Source organism: Macaca thibetana, chromosome 16, assembly GCF_024542745.1.
Source record: "Macaca thibetana thibetana isolate TM-01 chromosome 16, ASM2454274v1, whole genome shotgun sequence".
NCBI classification, from domain to species: Eukaryota; Metazoa; Chordata; class Mammalia; order Primates; family Cercopithecidae; genus Macaca; species Macaca thibetana.
This window is the reverse complement of record NC_065593.1, coordinates 61,550,411-61,569,965: the sequence shown is the minus strand read 5'-3', so window position 1 is coordinate 61,569,965 and position 19,555 is coordinate 61,550,411. Positions and strand designations below refer to the sequence as shown.

At 52.5% G+C, this 19,555-nt stretch overlaps 1 protein-coding gene and 1 long non-coding RNA gene across 5 annotated transcripts; one reads left to right on the top strand and one right to left on the bottom strand.

Moving 5' to 3' along the window:
- The first annotated feature begins 131 nt into the window (after window positions 1-131).
- C16H17orf99 (chromosome 16 C17orf99 homolog) lies at window positions 132-17,966 on the top strand. 2 transcript variants are annotated; one of them, XM_050764397.1, is made up of 5 exons: window positions 132-512; window positions 12,589-12,888; window positions 15,734-16,003; window positions 16,206-16,302; window positions 17,541-17,966. In XM_050764397.1, the coding sequence occupies exons 1-5, from the start codon at window positions 164-166 to the stop codon at window positions 17,545-17,547; spliced, it is 1,023 nt and encodes a 340-aa protein (XP_050620354.1). In that variant the 5' UTR covers window positions 132-163; the 3' UTR covers window positions 17,548-17,966. The 2 variants fall into 2 exon arrangements, with proteins under 2 accessions (XP_050620354.1, XP_050620355.1); XM_050764398.1 differs by lacking the exon at window positions 16,206-16,302 and having other exon boundaries at window positions 17,541-17,698.
- On the bottom strand, window positions 7,841-19,547 carry LOC126939288 (uncharacterized). Of its 3 annotated transcripts, XR_007720325.1 has the most exons (4): window positions 19,365-19,547; window positions 16,868-17,051; window positions 16,228-16,412; window positions 12,101-12,293 (listed from the first exon to the last, which is right to left on the bottom strand). It is a non-coding gene; the product is annotated as an uncharacterized LOC126939288 (long non-coding RNA). The 3 variants fall into 3 exon arrangements; XR_007720324.1 differs by lacking the exons at window positions 12,101-12,293; window positions 16,228-16,412 and adding an exon at window positions 7,841-8,041; XR_007720326.1 differs by lacking the exon at window positions 16,228-16,412 and having other exon boundaries at window positions 12,103-12,293.
- Between the last annotated feature and the right edge of the window lie 8 nt (window positions 19,548-19,555).

Below are 19,555 nucleotides of genomic sequence, written 5' to 3'. Positions count from 1 at the left end.
CGAGGCATGGGGCTCCCTGGGCTGCTCTGCTTGGCTGTGCTGGGTGAGTCCACGGGGGACGTGATGGTGGGACTACTGCCAGGGCCTTGAGGCCTCGGGCTCAGGTGGGGGTACTGGGAGCTCAGGAGAGACGAGGCCTGAAGGCAAGGGCACCTCTGGAAACATGGGACAGAGAGGGAAAGATCTGGGCTTAAGTATCGGACCAGCCCCTAAACTTGCTGCATATGTGGTCCAGGGATTGCTTCACCATTCTGGACCCACTACTTACCCATCTGCAAAATGGGCTGGTGATAGGAGATGTTGGGGGCGGGGGTGGTGCAAAAGAGCTTTTGTGAGTGATGATGCCAGCTGGTCCTGGGGCCTCACTACCAGGAATCAGACTGCTCCTCCCTCCTGGCTTCAGCAGGTGGGTCTCGAGGCTGTCTCTAGCCTCCCCTCCCTCCCAGGCCCTCTCCTCATCGCCCTCACCTCTCTTACAGCCGCCAGCAGCTTCTCCAAGGCACAGGAGGAAGGTAAGTGGCCCAGCATACTGCAGGGAGAAGCCTCCCCGCTGGGGTCCTGGTGTCAGAACCCCCACTGTGGAGGGCGCCTACGGCTGGGGAAGAAGATACTAGTGGGGAGGTGTGTGCTGGAGGATGGCTGGACAGTTCTGGAATATTCTCTCCACCCTGCAGGGCCCTGGGAGTGATGGAGATGGGCAGGCCAAGCAGGCCAATGTGGGGACCTCCGGGGCACACAGGCAGGGAAGTTGCTCAGCTTCCAGCCTCTGGCTGGGCTGTTTGGAGGGAAGATTCCCTGGGCAGGCGCGTCCTCATCGCTCTGCCCCAGGTCCCTGATCGGGAGCAGAAGCCGCCCCGAGACCCTCCCAGCTTTGCCCGGTGGGCGAGGCCCTGTGGAGGGCTGGGGAATTCTGGTGGGGTCTGGGAGGTCGAGATTCTCTGACCAGGAGGAGGGCCATGAGAGAATGGTGAAGCTGAGGCTCCCCCAGGGGCCTGACATACAGGAGGCTGCCTTCCTTGTAGAGGCAGCTGGAGAGTGGAGAGCGTCTGGGGCCCAGCTGGGTATAGGACCAGGAAGGAGGAGACACTGGGGAAGGTCCCTGACAGCCCCTAGCCGGCCTGCTTCTTCATCTTTGCCTGCTCCATCCTTTTGCCTGCACTTTCCTGCCCCATCCTTTCCTCCCCTCCCCTCATGTCCATTAAGGTGAGGATGGAGGCCGGGCACGGTGGCTCAAGCCTGTAATCCCAGCACTTTGGGAGGCCAAGACGGGCGGATCACGAGGTCAGGAGATCAAGACCATCCTGGCTAACACGGTGAAACCCCATCTCTACTAAAAAATACAAAAAACTAGCCGGGCGAGGTGGCGGGCGCCTGTAGTCCCAGCTACTCGGGAGGCTGAGGCAGGAGAATGGCGTGAACCCGGGAGGCGGAGCTTGCAGTGAGCTGAGATCCGGCCAGTGCACTCCAGCCTGGACGACAGCGCGAGACTCCGTCTCAAAAAAAAAAAAAAAAAAAAAAAAAAATGGTGAGGATGGAGAGTCACTTCCCTGTATTGTCCCAACCAACCCTTGCCCCTTATTGCTAGGCTGCCAGGTTACAGAGCAGGGCCTTCCCCCTCTATTTTGCTAAAGGGCAGGCACCGGGTAATGATGACATAAATCTCACTTGAATGAGGCCCAGCCTGAACCATTATTTCCTCATTTGCTTTAAAAACCGATACATTGTTGGGTGGCTGCTAAAAAGAGTACAGGCAGCTGGGGCTCTGGGAAGTACCTGTGCAGGGCAGTCCCGCCTCCCTCTCTTGGCTGGCTCCTGACTTCTCCGATTCTTGCCAACCAAGTCCTGCTAACTAAACTCCTAAGAGACTGACTGATAAATCATTTATTCATTCAACAAATACTTGAGCACTTGTTTGGTTGCAGGCACCATTAAAGGCCCTGAGAATCTGGCAAAGCACGGAAACAAACCCCTCCTGTATCTTACATTCCAGTGGAGGTTGGGGGGACAAATGATAATAAAAATAAGAGCATTCAGTGGCTTATGCCTGTTATCCCAGCACTTTGGGAGGCTGTAGCCAGATGATCATTTGAGCCCAGGAGTTCAAGACCAGCCTGAGCAACACGGTGAGACCCCCCACCTCTACATGGCGTCTCACTCTGTCACCCAGGCTGGAGTGCAGTGGCTCGATCTCAGCTTACTGCAACCCCTGCCTCCTGGGGTCAAGGGATTCTTCCACCCAGCCTCCCGAGTAGCTGAGATTACAGATGTGCACCACCACGCCCAGCTAATTTTTTTGTATAAAAAAATTTTTGTTTTAATTAGCTGGGTATGGTGGGCGGTGCACCTGTGGTCCCAGCTACTCGGGAGGCTGAGGTGGGAGGATTGCTTGTCCGGGAAATGAGGCTGCAGTGAACCGTAATCATTAACACTGCACTTCAGCCTAGGTGACAGAGCAAAAAAAAGCACATTCTAAAGTATGTTAGAATGTCGTAGAGAGAAGCAAGAAGGGTAGAAGGGAAGGGAACACAGGGTGGGTAGGGGGAAGGAGGGCAGTGTTTGCAGGGGAGGGTATAGTTTGGGAAGGGGCCGTGCAGCAAGGACCTGAAGGAGCTGACTGAGCAGGAAGTACCTGGGCAGGGACCCTGTGTGACCAAAGGGTATTGAATGAGGTCAGAGGCGTGGTGTGGGGTTGACTGGGGAGGTCCCTGTGGGGCGCAGCCATAGGAGGTTTGGAGGGGAAAACACAATCTGATATACCCTTGATGAGGTCATTCGGACACTGTGTTGGGATGCAGATCAAAGGCAAAATCCAAGAGAGCCATTAGGCTACTCTGGAGATCCAGAGGAGAGACTGGGCAATGCGTGAGAGGCAGGGAGATGGGGTGGACATACATTCTGAAGGCCAATAGCAGCTGCTGGCAGATGGCATGGGATGGGATGGGATGAGGACAGCCATGAAAGATGGCGCCAAGCTGGGAGCGGCTGCTCATGCCTGGAATCCCAGCAATTTGGGAGACCGAGGCAGGCAGATCACCTGAGGTCGGGAGTTTGAGACCAGCCTGACCAATATGGCGAAACCCCGTCTCTACTGAAAATAAAAAATTAGCTGGGCATAGTGGCCCATGCCTGTAATCCCAGCTACTTAGGAGGCTGAGGCGGGAAAATCCCTTGAACCCGGCAGGTGGAGGTTGCAGTGAGCCAAGATCGCACCACTGCACTCCAGCCTGGGCAACAGAGAGAGGCTCTGCCAAAAAAAAAAAAAAAAAAATGGCACCAAAGTCCTTGGCCCATCTGGAAGGATTGGCTAAATAAAGTGCAGCCTGGAGATGGCATATTATGCAGCTGAAACAGCTTCAGCGGGAGTGGAAAGCTGGGCACAAGTGAAGGACCTGAGGGATTAGGATATTTGAAAGATGATCTCTGTGTAAGTTGGGCTTTTTGTTTTTTTCCATTTTGCTTTTAGACACAGGGTCTTGCTCTGTCACCAAGGCTAACGTGCAGTGGCACAATCACCACTCACTGCAGACTTGACCTCCAGGGCTTAAGCAATCCTCCTGCCTCAGCCTCCCAAGTACCTAGGACTACAGGCACATGCCATCACACCCAGCTAATACTTAATTTAATTTTTTCTTTTTTTTGAGATGGGGTCTTGCTCTGTCGTCCAAGCTGGAGTGCAGTGGTACAATCTCAGCTCACTGCAAGCTCCACCCCCCAGGTTCAAGAGATTCTCCTGCCTCAGCCTCCTTAGTAGCTGGGACTACAGGCACATGCCACCACACCCAGCTAATATTGTGTACTTTTAATAGAGATGGGGTTTCACCACGTTGGCCAGGATGGTCTCGATCTCCTGACCTTGTGATCTGCCCACCTCAGCCTCCCAAAATGCTGGGATTACAGGCGTAAGCCACTGTGTCCGGCCTTGCTTGCAATGTTGCCCAGGTTGGAATACAGTGGCACAAACTCGCCTCACTGCAACCTCCATCTCCTGGACTTAAGCCATCATCCCGCCTCAGCCTCCAGAGTAGCTGGGACTACAGGCACGCGCAACCATACCCAGCTAATTTTTGTATTTTTTGTAGAGACAGGATTTTCCTCTGTTGGCCAGGCTCATCTCAAACTCAAGCGCAAGTCTGCCCGCCTCAGCCTCCCAAAGTGCTGGGATTACAGGCATGAGCCACCCTGCCCGGCCTAATATTTCAATTTTTTTGTAGTGATTGGGTCTTCCTATTTTGCCCAGGCTGGTCTTGAACTCCTGGCCTCAAGCAACCCTCCCTCCTCAGCCTCCTAAAGTGCGGGGGTTACAGGTGTGAGCCACTGTGGCTATGTATTTTGAAATCCCCAATAATTCTGGCAAGTGTAGCATTAAACATGGTAGGAACCACCGACAGGCATCTTCAAGGAGGTATAGGTGTCTACGGTAGATAATTGTAATCCAGAAGGCAGAGTGGAATGTATCTGAAGAAATAGCTGCTGTTTAATAAGGAGAGGGGAGAAAAGTTTAGGGAAGGCGAAATGTCAAGAAGATGTTGTCCCCCTTTGTCCCAGCTCCATGCCATGAAGGCTGCCGGGATCCACATTGCCTGGGACAGTTGAAGGGGTAGACAGTGCTGTAGGAAGGAGGGATCTGGTTTCCATTAGATGTAGAGGATGGAAGGTGTTGGTTGGAAGGTTAAGGATATAGGGGATTTTTATTCTGACTGAGCCTACACTCCAAAGGACACAGAGGAGGCTGGGCGCGGTGGCTCACGCCTATAATCCCAGCACTTTGGGAGGCCGAGGTGGGCGGATCACTTGAGGTCAGGAGTTCAAGACCAGCCTGGCCAACATGGTGAAACTCCATTTCTATTAAAAATACAAAAATTAGCCAGACATGGTGGCAGGCACCTGTAACCCCAGCTACTCAGGAGGCTGAGGCAGGAGATTCACTTGAACCCGGGAGGCAGAGGTTGGAGTGAGCCTGGATTACACTACTGCACTGCAGCCTGGGAGACAGAGTGAGACTCTGTATCAAAACAAAAACAAAAACAAAAACAAACAAGGCCAGGTGTGATGGCTCAGGCCCATAATCCCAGTAGCTTGGGAGGCTTAGGTGAGTGGATCACCAAAGGTCAGGCGTTCCAGACCAGCATGGCCAACATGGGGAAACCCTATCTCTACTAAAAAGGCAAAAATCAGCCGGGTGTGGTGGCGCATGCCTCTAATACCAGCTACTCAGGAGGCTGAAGCACGAGAATCCTTTGAACCCGGAAGGCAGAGGTTGCAGTGAGCTGAGATCGTGCCACTGTACTCCAACCTGAGCGACAGAGCAAGACTCTGTCTCAAAAAGCGAAAGACAAAAGACAACCAAAAAACAACAGCAACACATTCTCTGACAGGGCTGGAAGCTGAATTCTAAAACTGAGAGTATGCAGGGCTGGGTTCTCCGAAGGCCCTGCAGGAGCACCTGCTCCTCGCTCCTGTCCTGGTTTCCGGGGGTTGCCTCCCTCATGCCATTGTCCCTGTGTGTGTCTGCGTCTCCTTTCCTCTTCTCATCAGGCCCCACCCTAATCCAGCATGAATTACTGGAGTTAATATTTAACTTGAGAGAGGGGGAAGCCATTGTAAAAACCTGATTTCCAAATATGTTCCCATGGGCAGGTCCTGGGAGTCACCATTGGAACCTATCTTTTTGGAGGACATAATTCAACCCTCAACAGATGGCAGCTTATTCAAAATCAGATCCCTGGGCCCCTCCCTGGGTCTAATGAATTGCAACCTCCAGGGTTGGAATTTCCAAGCTTCCTGTTATCACAGAGACCAGTCTGGAGAGGGGTAGCGCCATCTGGAAGGGCCTCGGAGCCACTCGAGGCACCAGCACTGTGTCTGGGCCTGGACATGAGCCCTCCACAGTTTTCCTGCAGTGACCCCACAGCCCATTCAAGGCTTGGCTTAGCTTCCTGTCCCGAGAGCAGCCTTGTCATCACTTTATCAAATTTTGAGTGTGCCATCCCATTATTTAAATGCTCTCGCAGAGCAGACGAATTTTATTTATTTATTTACTTATTTCGAGACAGGGTCTTGTTCTGCCACCCAGGCTGGAGTGCAGTGGCGTGATTACAGCTCACTAAAGCCTCAAAGCCTCAACTTCCTGGGCTCAAACATCCTCCCAGCCTCTGAGTAGCTGGTGCATACCCCCAGGCCCACTTAATTTTTTTTTGAGACAGGGTCTTACTTTGTCACCCAGGCTGGAGTGCAGTGGTGCGATCTTGGCTCACCACAGCCTTGACCTTCCAGGTTCAAGAGATCCTCCCACTTCAGCCTCCTGAGTAGCTGGGACTACAGGCACATGCCACCACGTCTGGCTAATTTTTGTATTTTTAGTAGAGATGGGGTTTTGCCATGTTGCTCAGGCTGGTCTCAAACTTCTGAGCTCAAGTGATTCACCCGCCTCCGCCTCCCAAAGTGCTAGGATTATAGGCATGAGCCACTGCACCCAGTCAAAAAACAATTTTTTTTTTCTTAGAGACAGGATCTTGCTTTTTTGCCCAGGCTAGTCTCAAACTCCTGGGCTCAAGGGATCCCCCTGCCTAGGCCTCCCAAAGCTCTGGGATTATAGGCGTGAGCCACCACGCCCAGACAAGCAAAAGAATTTTAAATTAAATAATAGGCCAGGCGGGTGGCTCACGCCTATAATCCCAGCACTTTGGAAGGCTGAGGTGGATGGATCACTTGAGGTCAGGAGTTGTACACCAGCCTGGCCAACATGGTGAAACCCCATCTCCACTAAAAATACAAAAATTAGCCAAGCATGGTGGCGTGCACCTGTAATACCAGCTACTCAGGAGGTTGAGGCAGGAGAATCACTTGAAACAGGGAGGCAGAGGTTACAGTGAATTGAGATCGTGCCACTGCACTCAGGCCTGGGGGACAAAGCAAGACCCTGTCTCAAGGAAAAAAAAAAAATTAAAAAAAAAAAAAAGATAGACCGTCCTTTATTGGCAAGCTTATCCGTAAACTGAATAATCAAAAAGAAAAAAACCACACAAGTCTTATGAGGATAAAAAGTGAGGCCGGGCGCGGTGGCTCACGCCTGTAATCCCAGCACTTTGGGAGGCCGAGGTGGGCGGATCACAAGGTCAGGAGATCGAGACCACGGTGAAACCCCGTCTCTACTAAAAATACAAAAAATTAGCCGGGCGCGGTGGCGGGCGCCTGTAGTCCCAGCTACTCAGGAGGCTGAGGCAGGAGAATGGCGTAAACCCAGGAGGCGGAGCTTGCAGTGAGCCGAGATTGCGCCACTGCACTCCAGCCTGGGCGACAGAGCGAGACTCCGTCTCAAAAAACAAAAACAAAAAAAAAAAAAAAAAGTGAATGTCCGGCTGGGGGTGGTGGCTCACACTATAATCCCAGCCCTCTGGGAGGCCGAGGGGGACAGATCTCCTGAGCTCAGGAGTTCAAGACCAGCCTGGCCAACATGGAGAAACCCCCGGCTCTACTAAAAATACAAAACATTAGCCGGGCGTGGTGGCACACACCTGTAATCCCAGCTATTCGGGAGGCTGAGGCAGGAGAACTGCTTGAACCCAAGAGGCAGATGTTGCAGTGAACTCAGATCGTGCCACCGCACTCCAGCCTGGGCAACAGAGCGAGACTCCATCTCAAAAAAAGAAAAAAAAAAAAAGTGAATGTCCCCGGTACAGTGTACTTTAAAAATGGTTCCTGTCTGTGAACTTATGCAAATCAAGCTTCTATTAATGAAGACTGAAATGGAAATGAAGAGAGAGTAGCTTTTTTCTTTCCACTTTTATAGGTCAAGATCATTTCCCTTCACAAAGGGAGCAAAAAGAAAGGGTGATGACATGTCAGCCCTGGACTCCCACTTCCCCACATGAGGCTGGCTTCTGGCCCCGCAATGGTTTTTGGACCACGAAGAGAAGGCCTCTGGCCCTGAGGGTCAAATTGACCAATCAGCAGAGACATCTGTAAGAGGATGCCCCAGAGGGTGCCTTCACCTCCAAATACACCTTCGCTTTCTTCAAGTCGAAGATTTCTCCATGAAAGCCTGTTTGGGACACACAAACAGACACAGTCTCTGTCACGCCGGTTGGACTGCAGCAGTGCAATCTCGGCTCGCTGCAGCCTCCACCTCTCAGGTTCAAGTGATTCTCATGCCTCAGCCTCCCAAGTAGCTGGGACTACAGGCTCGAGCCACCACACTGGGCTAATTTGTGTTTTTGTTTTTTTTTTTTTTTTGAGATGGAGTCTCGCTCTGTCCCCTAGGCTGGAGTACAGTGGCGCGATCTCGGCTCACTGCAAGCTCCGCCTCCTGGGTTCATACCCTTCTCCTGCCTCAGCCTCCCGAGTAGCTGGGACTACAGATGCATGCCACCACGCCCAGCTAATTTTTTTTGTATTTTTAGTAGAGACAGGGTTTCACTGTGTTAGCCAGGATGGTCTTGATCTCCTGACCTCATGATCCTCCCACCTCAGCCTCCCAAAGTGCTGGGATTAAAGGCGTGAGCCACCGCGCCTGGCTAATTTGTGCATTTTTAATAGAGACAGGGTTTCACCATGTTGCCCAAGCTGGTTTTGAACTCCTGGCCTCAAACGATTCACCCTCCTCAGCCTCCCAAAGTGCTGGAATTACAGGCGTGAGCCACTGTGTCAGGTCTTTAAAAAAAAAAAAAAAAAAGTGTTCTTCCCCATCTACAAAGGAGAGTCTGGCTGGGTGCAGTGGCTCACGCCTGTACTCCCAGCACTTTGGGAGGCTGAGGTGGGCGGATCACCTGATGTCAGGAGTTCGAGACCAGTCTTGCTAACATGGTGAAACCCTATCTCTACTAAAAATACAAAAATTAGATCGATGTGGTGGCGTGTGTCTGTAATCCCAGCTCCTTGAGCAGCTGAGGCAGGAGAATCGCTTGAACCCGGGAGGCGGAGGTTGCAGTGAGCAAAGATTACACCACTGCACTGCAGAATGGGCGACGGGGTAAGACTCCGTCTCAAAACAACAAATAAATAGGCTGGGCGCGGTGGCTCACACCTGTAATCCCAGCACTTTGGGGGGCTGAGGCAGGTAGATCACCTGAGGTCGGGTGTTCAAGACCAGCCTAACCAACATAGAGAAACCCCGTCTCTACTAAAAATACAAAATTAGCCTGGCATGGTGACGCATGCCTGTAATCCCAGCTACTTGAGAGGCTGAAGCAGAAGAATTGCTTGAAACCGGGAGGTGGAGGTTGCGGTGAGCCGAGATTGCGCCGTTGCACTCCAGCCTGGGTAACGGAGTGAGACTCCGTCTCAAAAATAAATAAATAAATAAATAAATAAATATAAAAAGGAGAATTCTCATGAAATTTTCAAAGAGGCATGGATGAGAAAATAATTGTTGGTGTCTGTGCAGCCCTGGGCAGGGGAAGACATCCTGCTTCTAGAAGGCTGCTGCCGGTTGTCTAGACCAGAGTTGTCAACCTCAGCACTCCTGACATTTGAGGCCAGACCATTCTTCGCGGTGGGAGCTGACTGTGCACTACAGGATGCTTAGCAGCCTCCTTGGCCCCTACCCACTAAATGTCAGCAGCAACCCCTAATTTTTTTTTTTTTTTTTTTTTAAGAGACGGGATCTTGCTGTGTTGCCCAAGCTAGTCCACCTCCCAATATTGACAACCAAAAACATCCCCAGACCCAAAGTTCCCCTGGAGGCAAAATTGCTCCTGGTTGAGAGTTACTGGTCTAGAATGAAACATGCTTAGTGGTCACACACTCTAGTTTGTTCCAGTTCTCTGCTCAATCAGCAGTTTCCTCACTGCAGGGTGGTTTCCAGAGCAGACATGCCCAGCCGAGCAAAGGCGATTCATGACGTCGATGATATTCAGATTTCATAGACCTTCTTTCTACCCCTCCCCCAAGCACTGCCCCAACCACACAGTATTCTTTTATTCTTTTTAATTTTTCTTTTGATTAAATAGAGGTGGGGTCTCACTATATTGCCCAGGCTGGTCTGGAACCCCTAGGCTCAAGCAATCCTCCCACCTTGGCCTCCCAAAGTGCTGGTATTATGGGCCTGAGCTACTGTGCCCACCCAATACACACTATGCTTTTTCTTTCTTTTCTTTCTTTCTTTCTTTTTTTTTTTTTTGAGACAGAGTCTTGCTCTGTCGCCCATGCTGGAGTGCAGTGGCAAGATATTGGCTCACTGTAACCTCTGTCTCCTGGGTTCAAGTGATTCTCTGGTCTCAGCCTTCTGAGTAGCTGGGATTACAGGCACGTACCACCGTGCCCAGCTAAGTTTTGTATTTTTAGTAGAGACAGGGTTTCACCATGTTGGCCAGGCTAGTCTCGAACTCCTGACCTCAGGTGATCCACCTGCCTCAGCCTCCCAGTGCTGGGAATACAGGTGTGAGCCACCGCACCCAGCCTACACACTATTCTTGAAATGCAAACAGGTCCCTACCATTGGTATAATACAACCCTCTCCCCCAAACCCCTATTCCAGAAACATTTTTGTTTAATCCCAATTGCTGTCTTAAAGAATCAGTAATGGCCAGCTGCAGTGGCTCACGCCTGTAATCCCAGCACTTTGGGAGGCCCAGGCAGGCAGATCCCCTGAGGTCAAGAGTTCAAGACTAGCCTGGCCAACGTGGTGAAACCCAGGCTCTAGTAAAAATGCAAACATTAGCCGGGCATGGTGGTGCGTGCCTGTAGTCCCTGCTACTTGGTAGGCTGAGACATGAGAATCGCTTGAACCCAGGAGGTAGAGGTTGCAGTGAGATGAGATCGTGCTACTTCACTCCAGTCTGGACGATGGAGCAAGACTCTGTCTTTAAATCAATAAATAAAAGTGGGCCGGGCGCAGTGGGTCACACCTGTAATCCTAGCACTTTGGGAGGCCGAGGCGGGTGGATCACCTGAGGTCTCGAGTTCAAGACCAGTCTGGCCAACATGATGAAACCCCGTGCCTATCAAAAATACAAAAATTAGCCGGGTGTGGTGGCGGGCGCCTGTAATCCCAGCTACTCTGGAGGCTGAGACACAAGAATCTCTTGAACCTGGGAGACAACAGTGCAAGACTCTGTCTCCAAAAAAAAAAAAAGTGATAATTCAGCAGCATTTAGTGCATTCACAATGTTGCACAACCACCACCCTATCTAGTTCCAAGAGATCTTCATCACCCCAAAAGGAAACCCCTATCTATTAGACAGTTACTCCCCATTTCCCCCTCCCCTGGGCCCTAGTAACCACCGGTCCGCTTTCTGTCTCTGTGGGTTTTCTAAACTTTGCACACACATGGAATCATGCAAAGGTTGCCTTTCGCGTCTGCCTTTTTGTTTAGTGGAATGTTGTTACGGCTCATCCCTGTTGCAGCCTGCATCTGTGCTCACTTCTTTCTAAGGCTGAGTAATATTCCTTATACGGCTCAACCACATTCTATTTACCCATTCGTCCGTTGATAGACATTTGGGCCGTTTCCACCTTTTGGCTGTGGTGAATCACGCTGCCACGAGCGTGTGTGTACAGGTATCTGTTGGAGTCCCTGTTTTCTATTATTTGGTATATGTCTAGGCGTGGAATTGTTAGGTCATATGGTAAGTCTGTTTAACTTTTTGAGGAACCACTAAATCAGTATTTTCTTCTTTCTTTTTTCTTTACTCTGAGGTCTACTGGTTTCATTTATTTATTTGTAATTTGTAGGTTCAGGGGTACATGTGCAGGTTTGTTATAGAATTAAATTGTGGTCAGGTGCAGTGGCTCATGCCTGTAATCCCAGCACTTTGGGAGGCTGAGGCGGATGGATCACAAGGTCAGGAGTTCGAGACCAGTCTGACCAACATGGAAACCCTGTCTCGGCCGGGCGCGGTGGCTCACGCCTGTAATCCCAGCACTTTGGGAGGCCGAGGCGGGCGGATCACAAGGTCAGGAGATCAAGACCACGGTGAAACCCCGTCTCTACTAAAAATACAAAAAATTAGCCAGGCGCGGTTGTGGGCGCCTGTAGTCCCAGCTACTCGGGAGGCTGAGGCAGGAGAATGGCGTGAACCCGGGAGGCGGAGCTTGCAGTGAGCCGAGATCGCGCCACTGCACTCCAGCCTGGGCGACAGAGCGAGACTCCGTCTCAAAAAAAAAAAAAAAAAAAAAAAGAAACCCTGTCTCTACTAAAAATACAAAAATTAGCCAGGCATGGTGGCGTGCACTTGCAGTCCCAGCTACTTGGGAGGCTGAGGCAGGAGAATCGCTTGAACTCAGGAGGCGGAAGTTGTGGTGAGCAGAGATCACGCCACTGTGCGCCTGGGTGACAGGGAAAGAAAAGACTCCATCTAAAAAAAAAAAAAAAAAACAGTGAGAACATGCTAAATCCAGCATCCTTTTTCCCTTTTCTGAGTCTCCCTCACCACCGTGGCCAGCTAATTTTTGTATTTTTAGTAGAGCCAGATTTTCACCATGTTGGTTACACTGGTCTTGAACTCCTGACCTCAAGTCATCCATCTGCCTGGACCTCCCAAATGCTGGGATTACAGGCCTGTGCCACCGAGCCTGGCCAAACCAGTACCTTCTTAAGGTGCTTGATCAATGTCGATTCTTTCTTCCTCCTCGGACCTTTTCATCTCCCAGAAATCACCCCTGTGGTCTCCATTGCCTACAAAGTCCTAGAAGTTTTCCCCAAAGGCCGCCGGGTGCTCATAACCTGCCATGCACCCCAGGCACCACTGCCCATCACCTATTCCCTTTGTGGAACCAAGAACATCGAGGTGGCCAAGAAGGTGCTGAAGACCCACGAGCCGGCCTCTTTCAACCTCAACATCACACTCAAGTCCAGTCCAGACCTGCTCACCTACTTCTGCCAGGCGGCCACCACCTCAGGTGCCCATGTGGACAGTACCAGGCTGCAGATGTACTGGGAGCTGTGGTCCAGTGAGTGCGGTGGGGGGCACAGGGCTGAGGAGGTAGGTGGGGTGCAGATCAGTGGGGAGCTCTGGGATTGGGAATTGTGAACCTTGCTGGGGTAAGAGAGAGCCAGGATGTGAGGGTGCGGACAAGGACAGGCTGCCGCCTCCAAGGCCACTCTCAGTCCCCTGGGGCCTTTTCTCAGGACTTGCTGTCCTTGGCTGGGGCCCTGAGGGCACAGTTTCCTGGCAGGGGCCTGAGGGCACAGAAGGAAAGAGCCCGATGGATGGCAGAAATGACTGAGCCCCAGTTGTCATCTCGGACCTCAAGGTGATAAACTAGGCATGTTTGGCTGGGTGCAAATCCCAGCACTGTGGGAGGCCAAGACAGGATGATCGCTCGAGCCCAGGAGTTCGATACCAGCCTGGGCAACATGGTGAAACCCCATTTCTACTAAAAATACAAAGATTAGCCGGGCGTGGTGGGGTGCACCTGTAGTTCCATCTACTCAGGAGACTGAGGCAGGAGAATTGCTTGAACCCAGGAGGCGGAGGCTACAGTGAGACAAGATTGTGCCACTGTACTCCAGCCTGGGTAACAGAGCGAGACTCTGTCTCCAAAAGAAAAGAAAAGAAAAGAAAGTTAGGCACGTTTTGTACATTACTTCACTTGATCTTCACAGCCGTGTCAGGGGTGGGGTCTGAGCCTCTGGGTCTGTAGCTATGGAAGCTAAAGCTCTGGGGTGTTAAGAAAGTTGCCCCAGGGGCTGGGTGTGGTGGCTCACACCTGTAATCCCAGCACTTTGGGAGGCCTATGCAGGTGGATCACTTGAGGTCAGGAGTTCGAGACCAGTCTGGCCAATGTAGTGAAACTGCATCTCTACTAAAAATACAAAAATTAGCTGGGTGTGGTGGCGGGCACCTGTAATCCCAGCTACTCGGGAGGCTGAGGCAAGAGAGTCACTTGAACCCGGGAGATGATGGTTGCAGTGAGCCGAGGTCGTGCCACTGCACACCAGCCTGGGCGACAGAGTAAGACTCTGTCTCAAAAAAAAAAAAAAAAAAAAAAAAAGTCGCCCCAGGCCACATGGCTGGCAAGTGGCCAAGGCTGCTTTCAAACCCCACTCTGTCCAGCTCCGAAGCCTGCCTTCTTCCTGTTTCCATCCTGATAGTAACTCAGGTAACCTTCTTGGTGGGAGCTATGGGGTGTGGGAACCAGGAAGTGTTGCCCAACTTAGGGTGGGACAAGGAAGCTCCCCGTTCATCCTTTGCCCCACACCCTAAGAACACCAGGAAAAGACAGCTTAGGGGAGATGAGCCCAGGGTCTGCAGCCCAACATGTTCAGGGTTCAAATCCCTACACTTACTGGCTGGGGCCTTGAACAAATCATGGGACTGCTGAGCTTCAACTGCTTTAGCTGCAAAAGGAAAATAGTAAGAGGCCAGTGAGGTGACTCACGCCTGTATTCCCAGCATTTTGAGAGGCCAAGGTGGGAGAATCCTTCGAGGCCAAGAGTTTGAGACCAGCCTGGACCACAGAGTGAGACTCCATGTCTACAAAAAAATTAGTTTCTTTTTTTGAGACGGAGTCTGGCTCTGTCGCCCAGGCTGTACTGCAGTGGTGCAATCTCGGCTCACTGCAACCTCCGCCTCCCAGGTTCAAGCAATTCTCCTGCCTCAGCCTCCCAGGTAGCTGGGACTACAGGCTCTTGCCCCAACGCCCGACTAAGTTTTGTATTTTTAGTAGACACGGGATTTCACCATGTTGGCCAGGCTGGTCTCAAACTCCTGACCTCAGGTGATCCACCCACCTAGGCCTCCTAAAACGCTGGGATTACAGGCATGAGCCACTGCACCCAGCCAACAGCAATTTTTTAAAAAAATTAATCAGGTGTGGTGGCGCATGCCTGTGGTCCCAGCTACTTGGGAGGCTGAGGTGGGAGGATCATTTGAGCCCAGGAGCTGGAGCCTGCAGTGAGCTGTGATCACACCATTGCACTCTACCTTGAGCAACAGAGACCCTGTCTCTAAAATAATAATGGGTCCTATTCCAGGGGACCTATGAAATGAAAGCCTTTTAGTAGGTGGCAAGGGCGGTGGTTATTACTAATCAGTAAGAATGACTAGAGCGTTAGGCTCAAGGCCTGGGGGATTCTAGAATCTTCTGCATGACAGTTCTTGTCCTGAAGTAACTTGCCTTTTAGTAAAAAAGACGAGACTGAATGATAGAGTTGCCAGGTAAATTTTACACAGGACATACATACAGTAAAAAATTATTCATTGTTTATCTGAAATTAAAATTTAACTGTAGTTTTATTTGCTAAGTCTGGCAATCTGAAATATACTGCATAAGAATAAAACCAGGCCGGGCATGGTGGCTCACGCCTATAATCCCAGCACTTTGGGAGGCTAGGGCAGAAGATCGCTTGAGCCCAGGAGTTTGAGACCAGCCTGGCCAACATAGAGAAACCTCATCTCTACAAAAAATGCAAAAGTTAGCTGGATGTGGTGCTGCACACCTGTAGTCCTAGCTACTCGGGAGGCTGAGATGGGAGAACTGCTTGAGCCAGGGAGGCAGAGGTTGCAGTGAGCCTAGATCACATCATTGCACTCCAGCCTGGGCAACAGAGCAAGACCCTGCCTCAAAATAAAGTTAAAATAAGATAAAAACCAAATGTGAAATTGTGTGGTGCACACGGCAGGTAGGGTAGCAGCTCAGACACAAGATGGAGGGCAAACTCTAGAAGGCGGCCTGGAGGAGGCAGCAGCCACAGCTAAGCTCATTAGGCATTTTGGAATGAGGAGAACTTACAGAGGAGGAGGGGTTTAAGACCGCTCAGCCATGGCTGTGCTACCTTCTCCCACCCTGCCAGAGCCAGTGTCGGAGCTGCGGGCCAACTTCACTCTGCGGGACAGAGGGTCAGGCCCCAGGGTGGAGATGTCCTGCCAGGCGTCCTCGGGCAGCCCACCCATCACCTACAGCCTGGTCGGGAAGGATGGGCAGGTCCACCTGCAGCAGCGACCACGCCACGGGCAGCCTGCCAACTTCTCCTTCCTGCCGGGCCAGACATCGGACTGGTTCCAGTGCCAGGCTGCAAACAGCGTCAATGTCCAGCACAGCGCCCTCACACTGGTGCCCCCAGGTGAGAAGGCCCTTGGATTTCCAGAGGGGCAGCTGGCGCTTCTGTGCTGGGAGGGTGCTAGTGTCCAAGACACAGGTCGGTGGGAAGTGGGACGGCTCTACCCGGCCACTGCCGAGAGCACAGAGGGCACAGGAGGCAACCATGCCCACCCTGGCCCCTGCCTAAAGGAAGCCCAACCCAGCTGCCTCCGCCCCGCTCCCAGGAGAGTTACCCAAGGCACCCACCATCGTGCTGGCCGGCAGCCTCGCCTCCATTGCGGCCGTCACCTCCGGGATGCTGGGCTGGACCACGTGGGCCAGGTAGGAAATGGGTGCTGGATGCAGGGAGGAGGGAGAGCTGCTGACGGCCTGAGAGGTTCAGCCGGGCTCTGGCTGGGGAGCTCAGGTGGTGGGGCTTGCAGGGCAGGGCTCTGGCCAGGGCAAAGAAGGGCCGTCACCGCTTATGCACGACTCGAAGGTATTTATGAGGACCTACTGTGTCACAGGCCTACTGAGGCTTACACGTTCAAGGCGTTGTCGAACCCTGGTCAGTGCTCCCAGTTGCCCTGTAATGGAGTCTGCTGGCCTCTGGGAGGGCAGTCTCTAAGTTCTTTATGGGGTCTGAGCAGGGATGCAGCGATGATGACTCCAGGAGACCAAGGTGGACCAGGAGCTCCTGCCTTCTGTAAGAACCACATTGGGCAGTCTTTCCCAGGTGGTGGCAAGAGCCTGGGGCCCAGCCTCCCAGGGTCCCCTCTCCAAAGCCATGGCTTTACTGACATGTAAGGTGACCAGGGCCTTTGTAGTGTCTGAGTGCAGACACCACAGCCTGTGTGCTTTGCCTGTCTGGCCTTGGTGGTGGCCAGCCCTGCCTCTGTGAACTCACCTCTCTTTGTTTGGGAGACACTGCTGTGTCCTGGTTCTCATCCTCTGCCGTGGCCCAGGCACTTACGTGGCTCTGCCAGGACTGTCCTTGGCACTCTCCCATCTCACTTCTGCCACGTCTGTCCTTTCCAGAGGCCAGACTCATGGGTGGGCCATGTCCCTTCGCTGAGCCTCAGTTTTTCCTTCTGTAAAAGGGGGTACAGCCTTCATTTAGTGGGGTGAGTAAGCCCTCATGTCTCTCCTGCTGGGGCATTGATGTGCTTGGCACCATAAAACTCCCAGAGGCAGGCCGGGCACGGTGGCTCACGCCTGTAATCCCAGCACTTTGGGAGGCTGAGGCGGGTGGATCACCTGAGGTCAGGAGTTGGAGACCAGCCTGGCCAACATGGAGAAACCCCGTCTCTACTAAAAATACAAAATTAGCCAGGCGTGGTGGTGCATGCCTGTAATCCCAGCTACTCGGGAGGCTGAGGCAGGTGAATCACTTGAACCCGGGAGGTGGAGGTTGCAGTGAGCCGAGATTGCGCCCTTGCACTCCAGCCTGGGCAAAAAGAGCGAAACTCTGTCTCAAAACAAACAAACAAACAAACAAACAAACACTCCCAGACGCCTCGGGAGGGGATGGCTGGGAGATGAGCCTGCCTGACTTGAGTCTCCACTGCTTTGTCATCAAGGTCATGACCAGAAGATGGAGGACTGGCAAGGTCCCCTGGAGCGCCCCATCCTTGCCTTGCTGCCCTATAGGAGCACCGACCATCTGAGTGAAGAGGAGCTTGGGGTGTTCAGGACAGGGAATGGGGAAGTCAGAAGATGCAAAGCAGCAGCCATGTAGAATGAACCGTCCAGAGAGCCAAGCACGACAGAGGGTCGCAGACCATCGGCGTGCACTGTTCGTATTTGGAGTTCATGCAAAATGAGTGTGTTTTAGCCACTCTTGTCACAAAAACAAAACAAAACCAAAAAAATGGGTAACTATGAGAGATGGTGGATATGTTAACTTGCTTCACTATAGGAACTTTTGTGCTATCTATATGAATCCCATAATAGCAGGTTGTCTACCTTAAATATACACAAAAACATTTATTTAAAAAAAAGAAAAAAACCTGCCACGTGGGATTCTTGGAACCCTGGTGACCTTCAGCAAACGCAGACAGTGTTTGTGTGAGGGCTTGAGGAGGGTCACAGAAAGGAGGGGTCTCTGTGGCCTTGTCCTCACTTCTCAGGTGCTGTCACATCTCTCCGGGTGTGGGGAGAGGGAGGGGGGCACACTGGGGAAAGGCCCAGCCCCTCCCCCGCACCTTCTCCCCTCTTCCCTGGAGGGGCACCCCACCTCCTGGTGGCACAGTCCTCTGGTTCAACTCTCACGTGGACCAGCTCACCTTGGTGGACTCTGAGCCCCACCTGGCACACCTGCTCTTGTTAATCTGCACCTGCAGTTAGCAAAGGGGGGTCTGGAATTCTTCCGGGCTCAGTCAGCCTGTGACCCCACACCTCTGTCTGTACAACCTCCGCTCCCCCTCCAACACACACAGAGCCTGCCTTCCCTGCACGGGACGCTCTGTACCGGTTTTTCTTGGGATGGAGGTAGAGAGGGATGGAGGTGAGAAGGGGCTGGAACTGGATTAAATTTTGCCCCCTGCCTGTCGCCCTGAAAACTTCGTTTCTGTTTGCATGCCTTTTTTTTTTTTTTTTTTTTTTTTTTTTGATATGGAGTCTTACACCGTCACCCAGGCTGGGGTGCAGAGGCACGATCTTGGTTCAGTGCAAACTCTGCCTCCTGGACTCCTGGACTCAGGAGATTCTCCCACCTCAGCCTCTGGAGTAGCTGGGATTACTAGTAGCTGCCACCACGCCTCACTAACTTTTGTTTTTGGTTTTTTGGGTTTGTTGGTTTGTTTTGAGACGGACTCTTGCTCTGCTGCCCAGGCTGGAGTATAGTGGCTTGATCTCAGCTCACTGCCACCTCCACCTCCCAGTTTCAAAAACTTCTCCTGCCTCAGCCTCCCAAGTAGCTAGGATTACAGGCGCTCACCACCATGCCCAGCTAATTTTTTGTTGTTGTATTTTTAGTAGAGACGGGGTTTTGCCATGTTGGCCAGGCTGGTCTCAAACTCCTGACCTTAGGTGACCCACCTGCCTCGGCCTCCCAAAGTGCTGGGATTACAGGCGTGAGCCACCGTGCCCGGTCTTGCACACTATCTTAAGTGTGAAGCCACACTGCCCTTCACAGCCCTGGGGCTCTGCCCAGACCAGGAGGAATGGGGGTCTTTGACCCTACCCCAGGTTTAGTCCCAGAGAGGAGGAAAGAGTGGCAGGCCAGGCAGGGAGGGGGCTCCAGGGTGTGACCTGGGTTTTTCAGTGGGATGGGGGAGGGGGTGCTTATGAGCCTGGGTGGGTTCTTGGTAGGTGGTCGGCTTCCTAGAGGAGGCGGTGGGAGGGCAGGGGCAAAGAGGGTGAGTGGTCCTCCGTTCGTCCGTTTTCCTGGGAGACTCTCTTACCCTTTCTGGTCCGTGCTGTGGCCGGCGTGGCCCGGGAACTAGCCCCTGGACCCCGAGGTAGGGTGGACACCGGTGCTCCGCGGCCAGAGCCCCTCCCAGCCGCTAGAAGCGCAGTCCCGCGGCCCGCCGCCGCTCGCGAGGGCCGCACTTTGCCCTCGGTCCCTAGCGGTGCCTGGCCACGCCCCCGGCGG

Excerpts from the sequence above, each read along its gene's own strand:
- C16H17orf99 (XM_050764398.1), top strand. The coding sequence starts at position 164 with ATGGGACAGAGAGGGAAAGATCTGGGCTTAAGTATCGGACCAGCCCCT. Across the intron at positions 513-12,588 it reads CTCCAAGGCACAGGAGGAAG|AAATCACCCCTGTGGTCTCC; the intron begins GTAAGTGGCCCA and ends TTCATCTCCCAG. Across the intron at positions 12,889-15,733 it reads GTACTGGGAGCTGTGGTCCA|AGCCAGTGTCGGAGCTGCGG; the intron begins GTGAGTGCGGTG and ends CCACCCTGCCAG.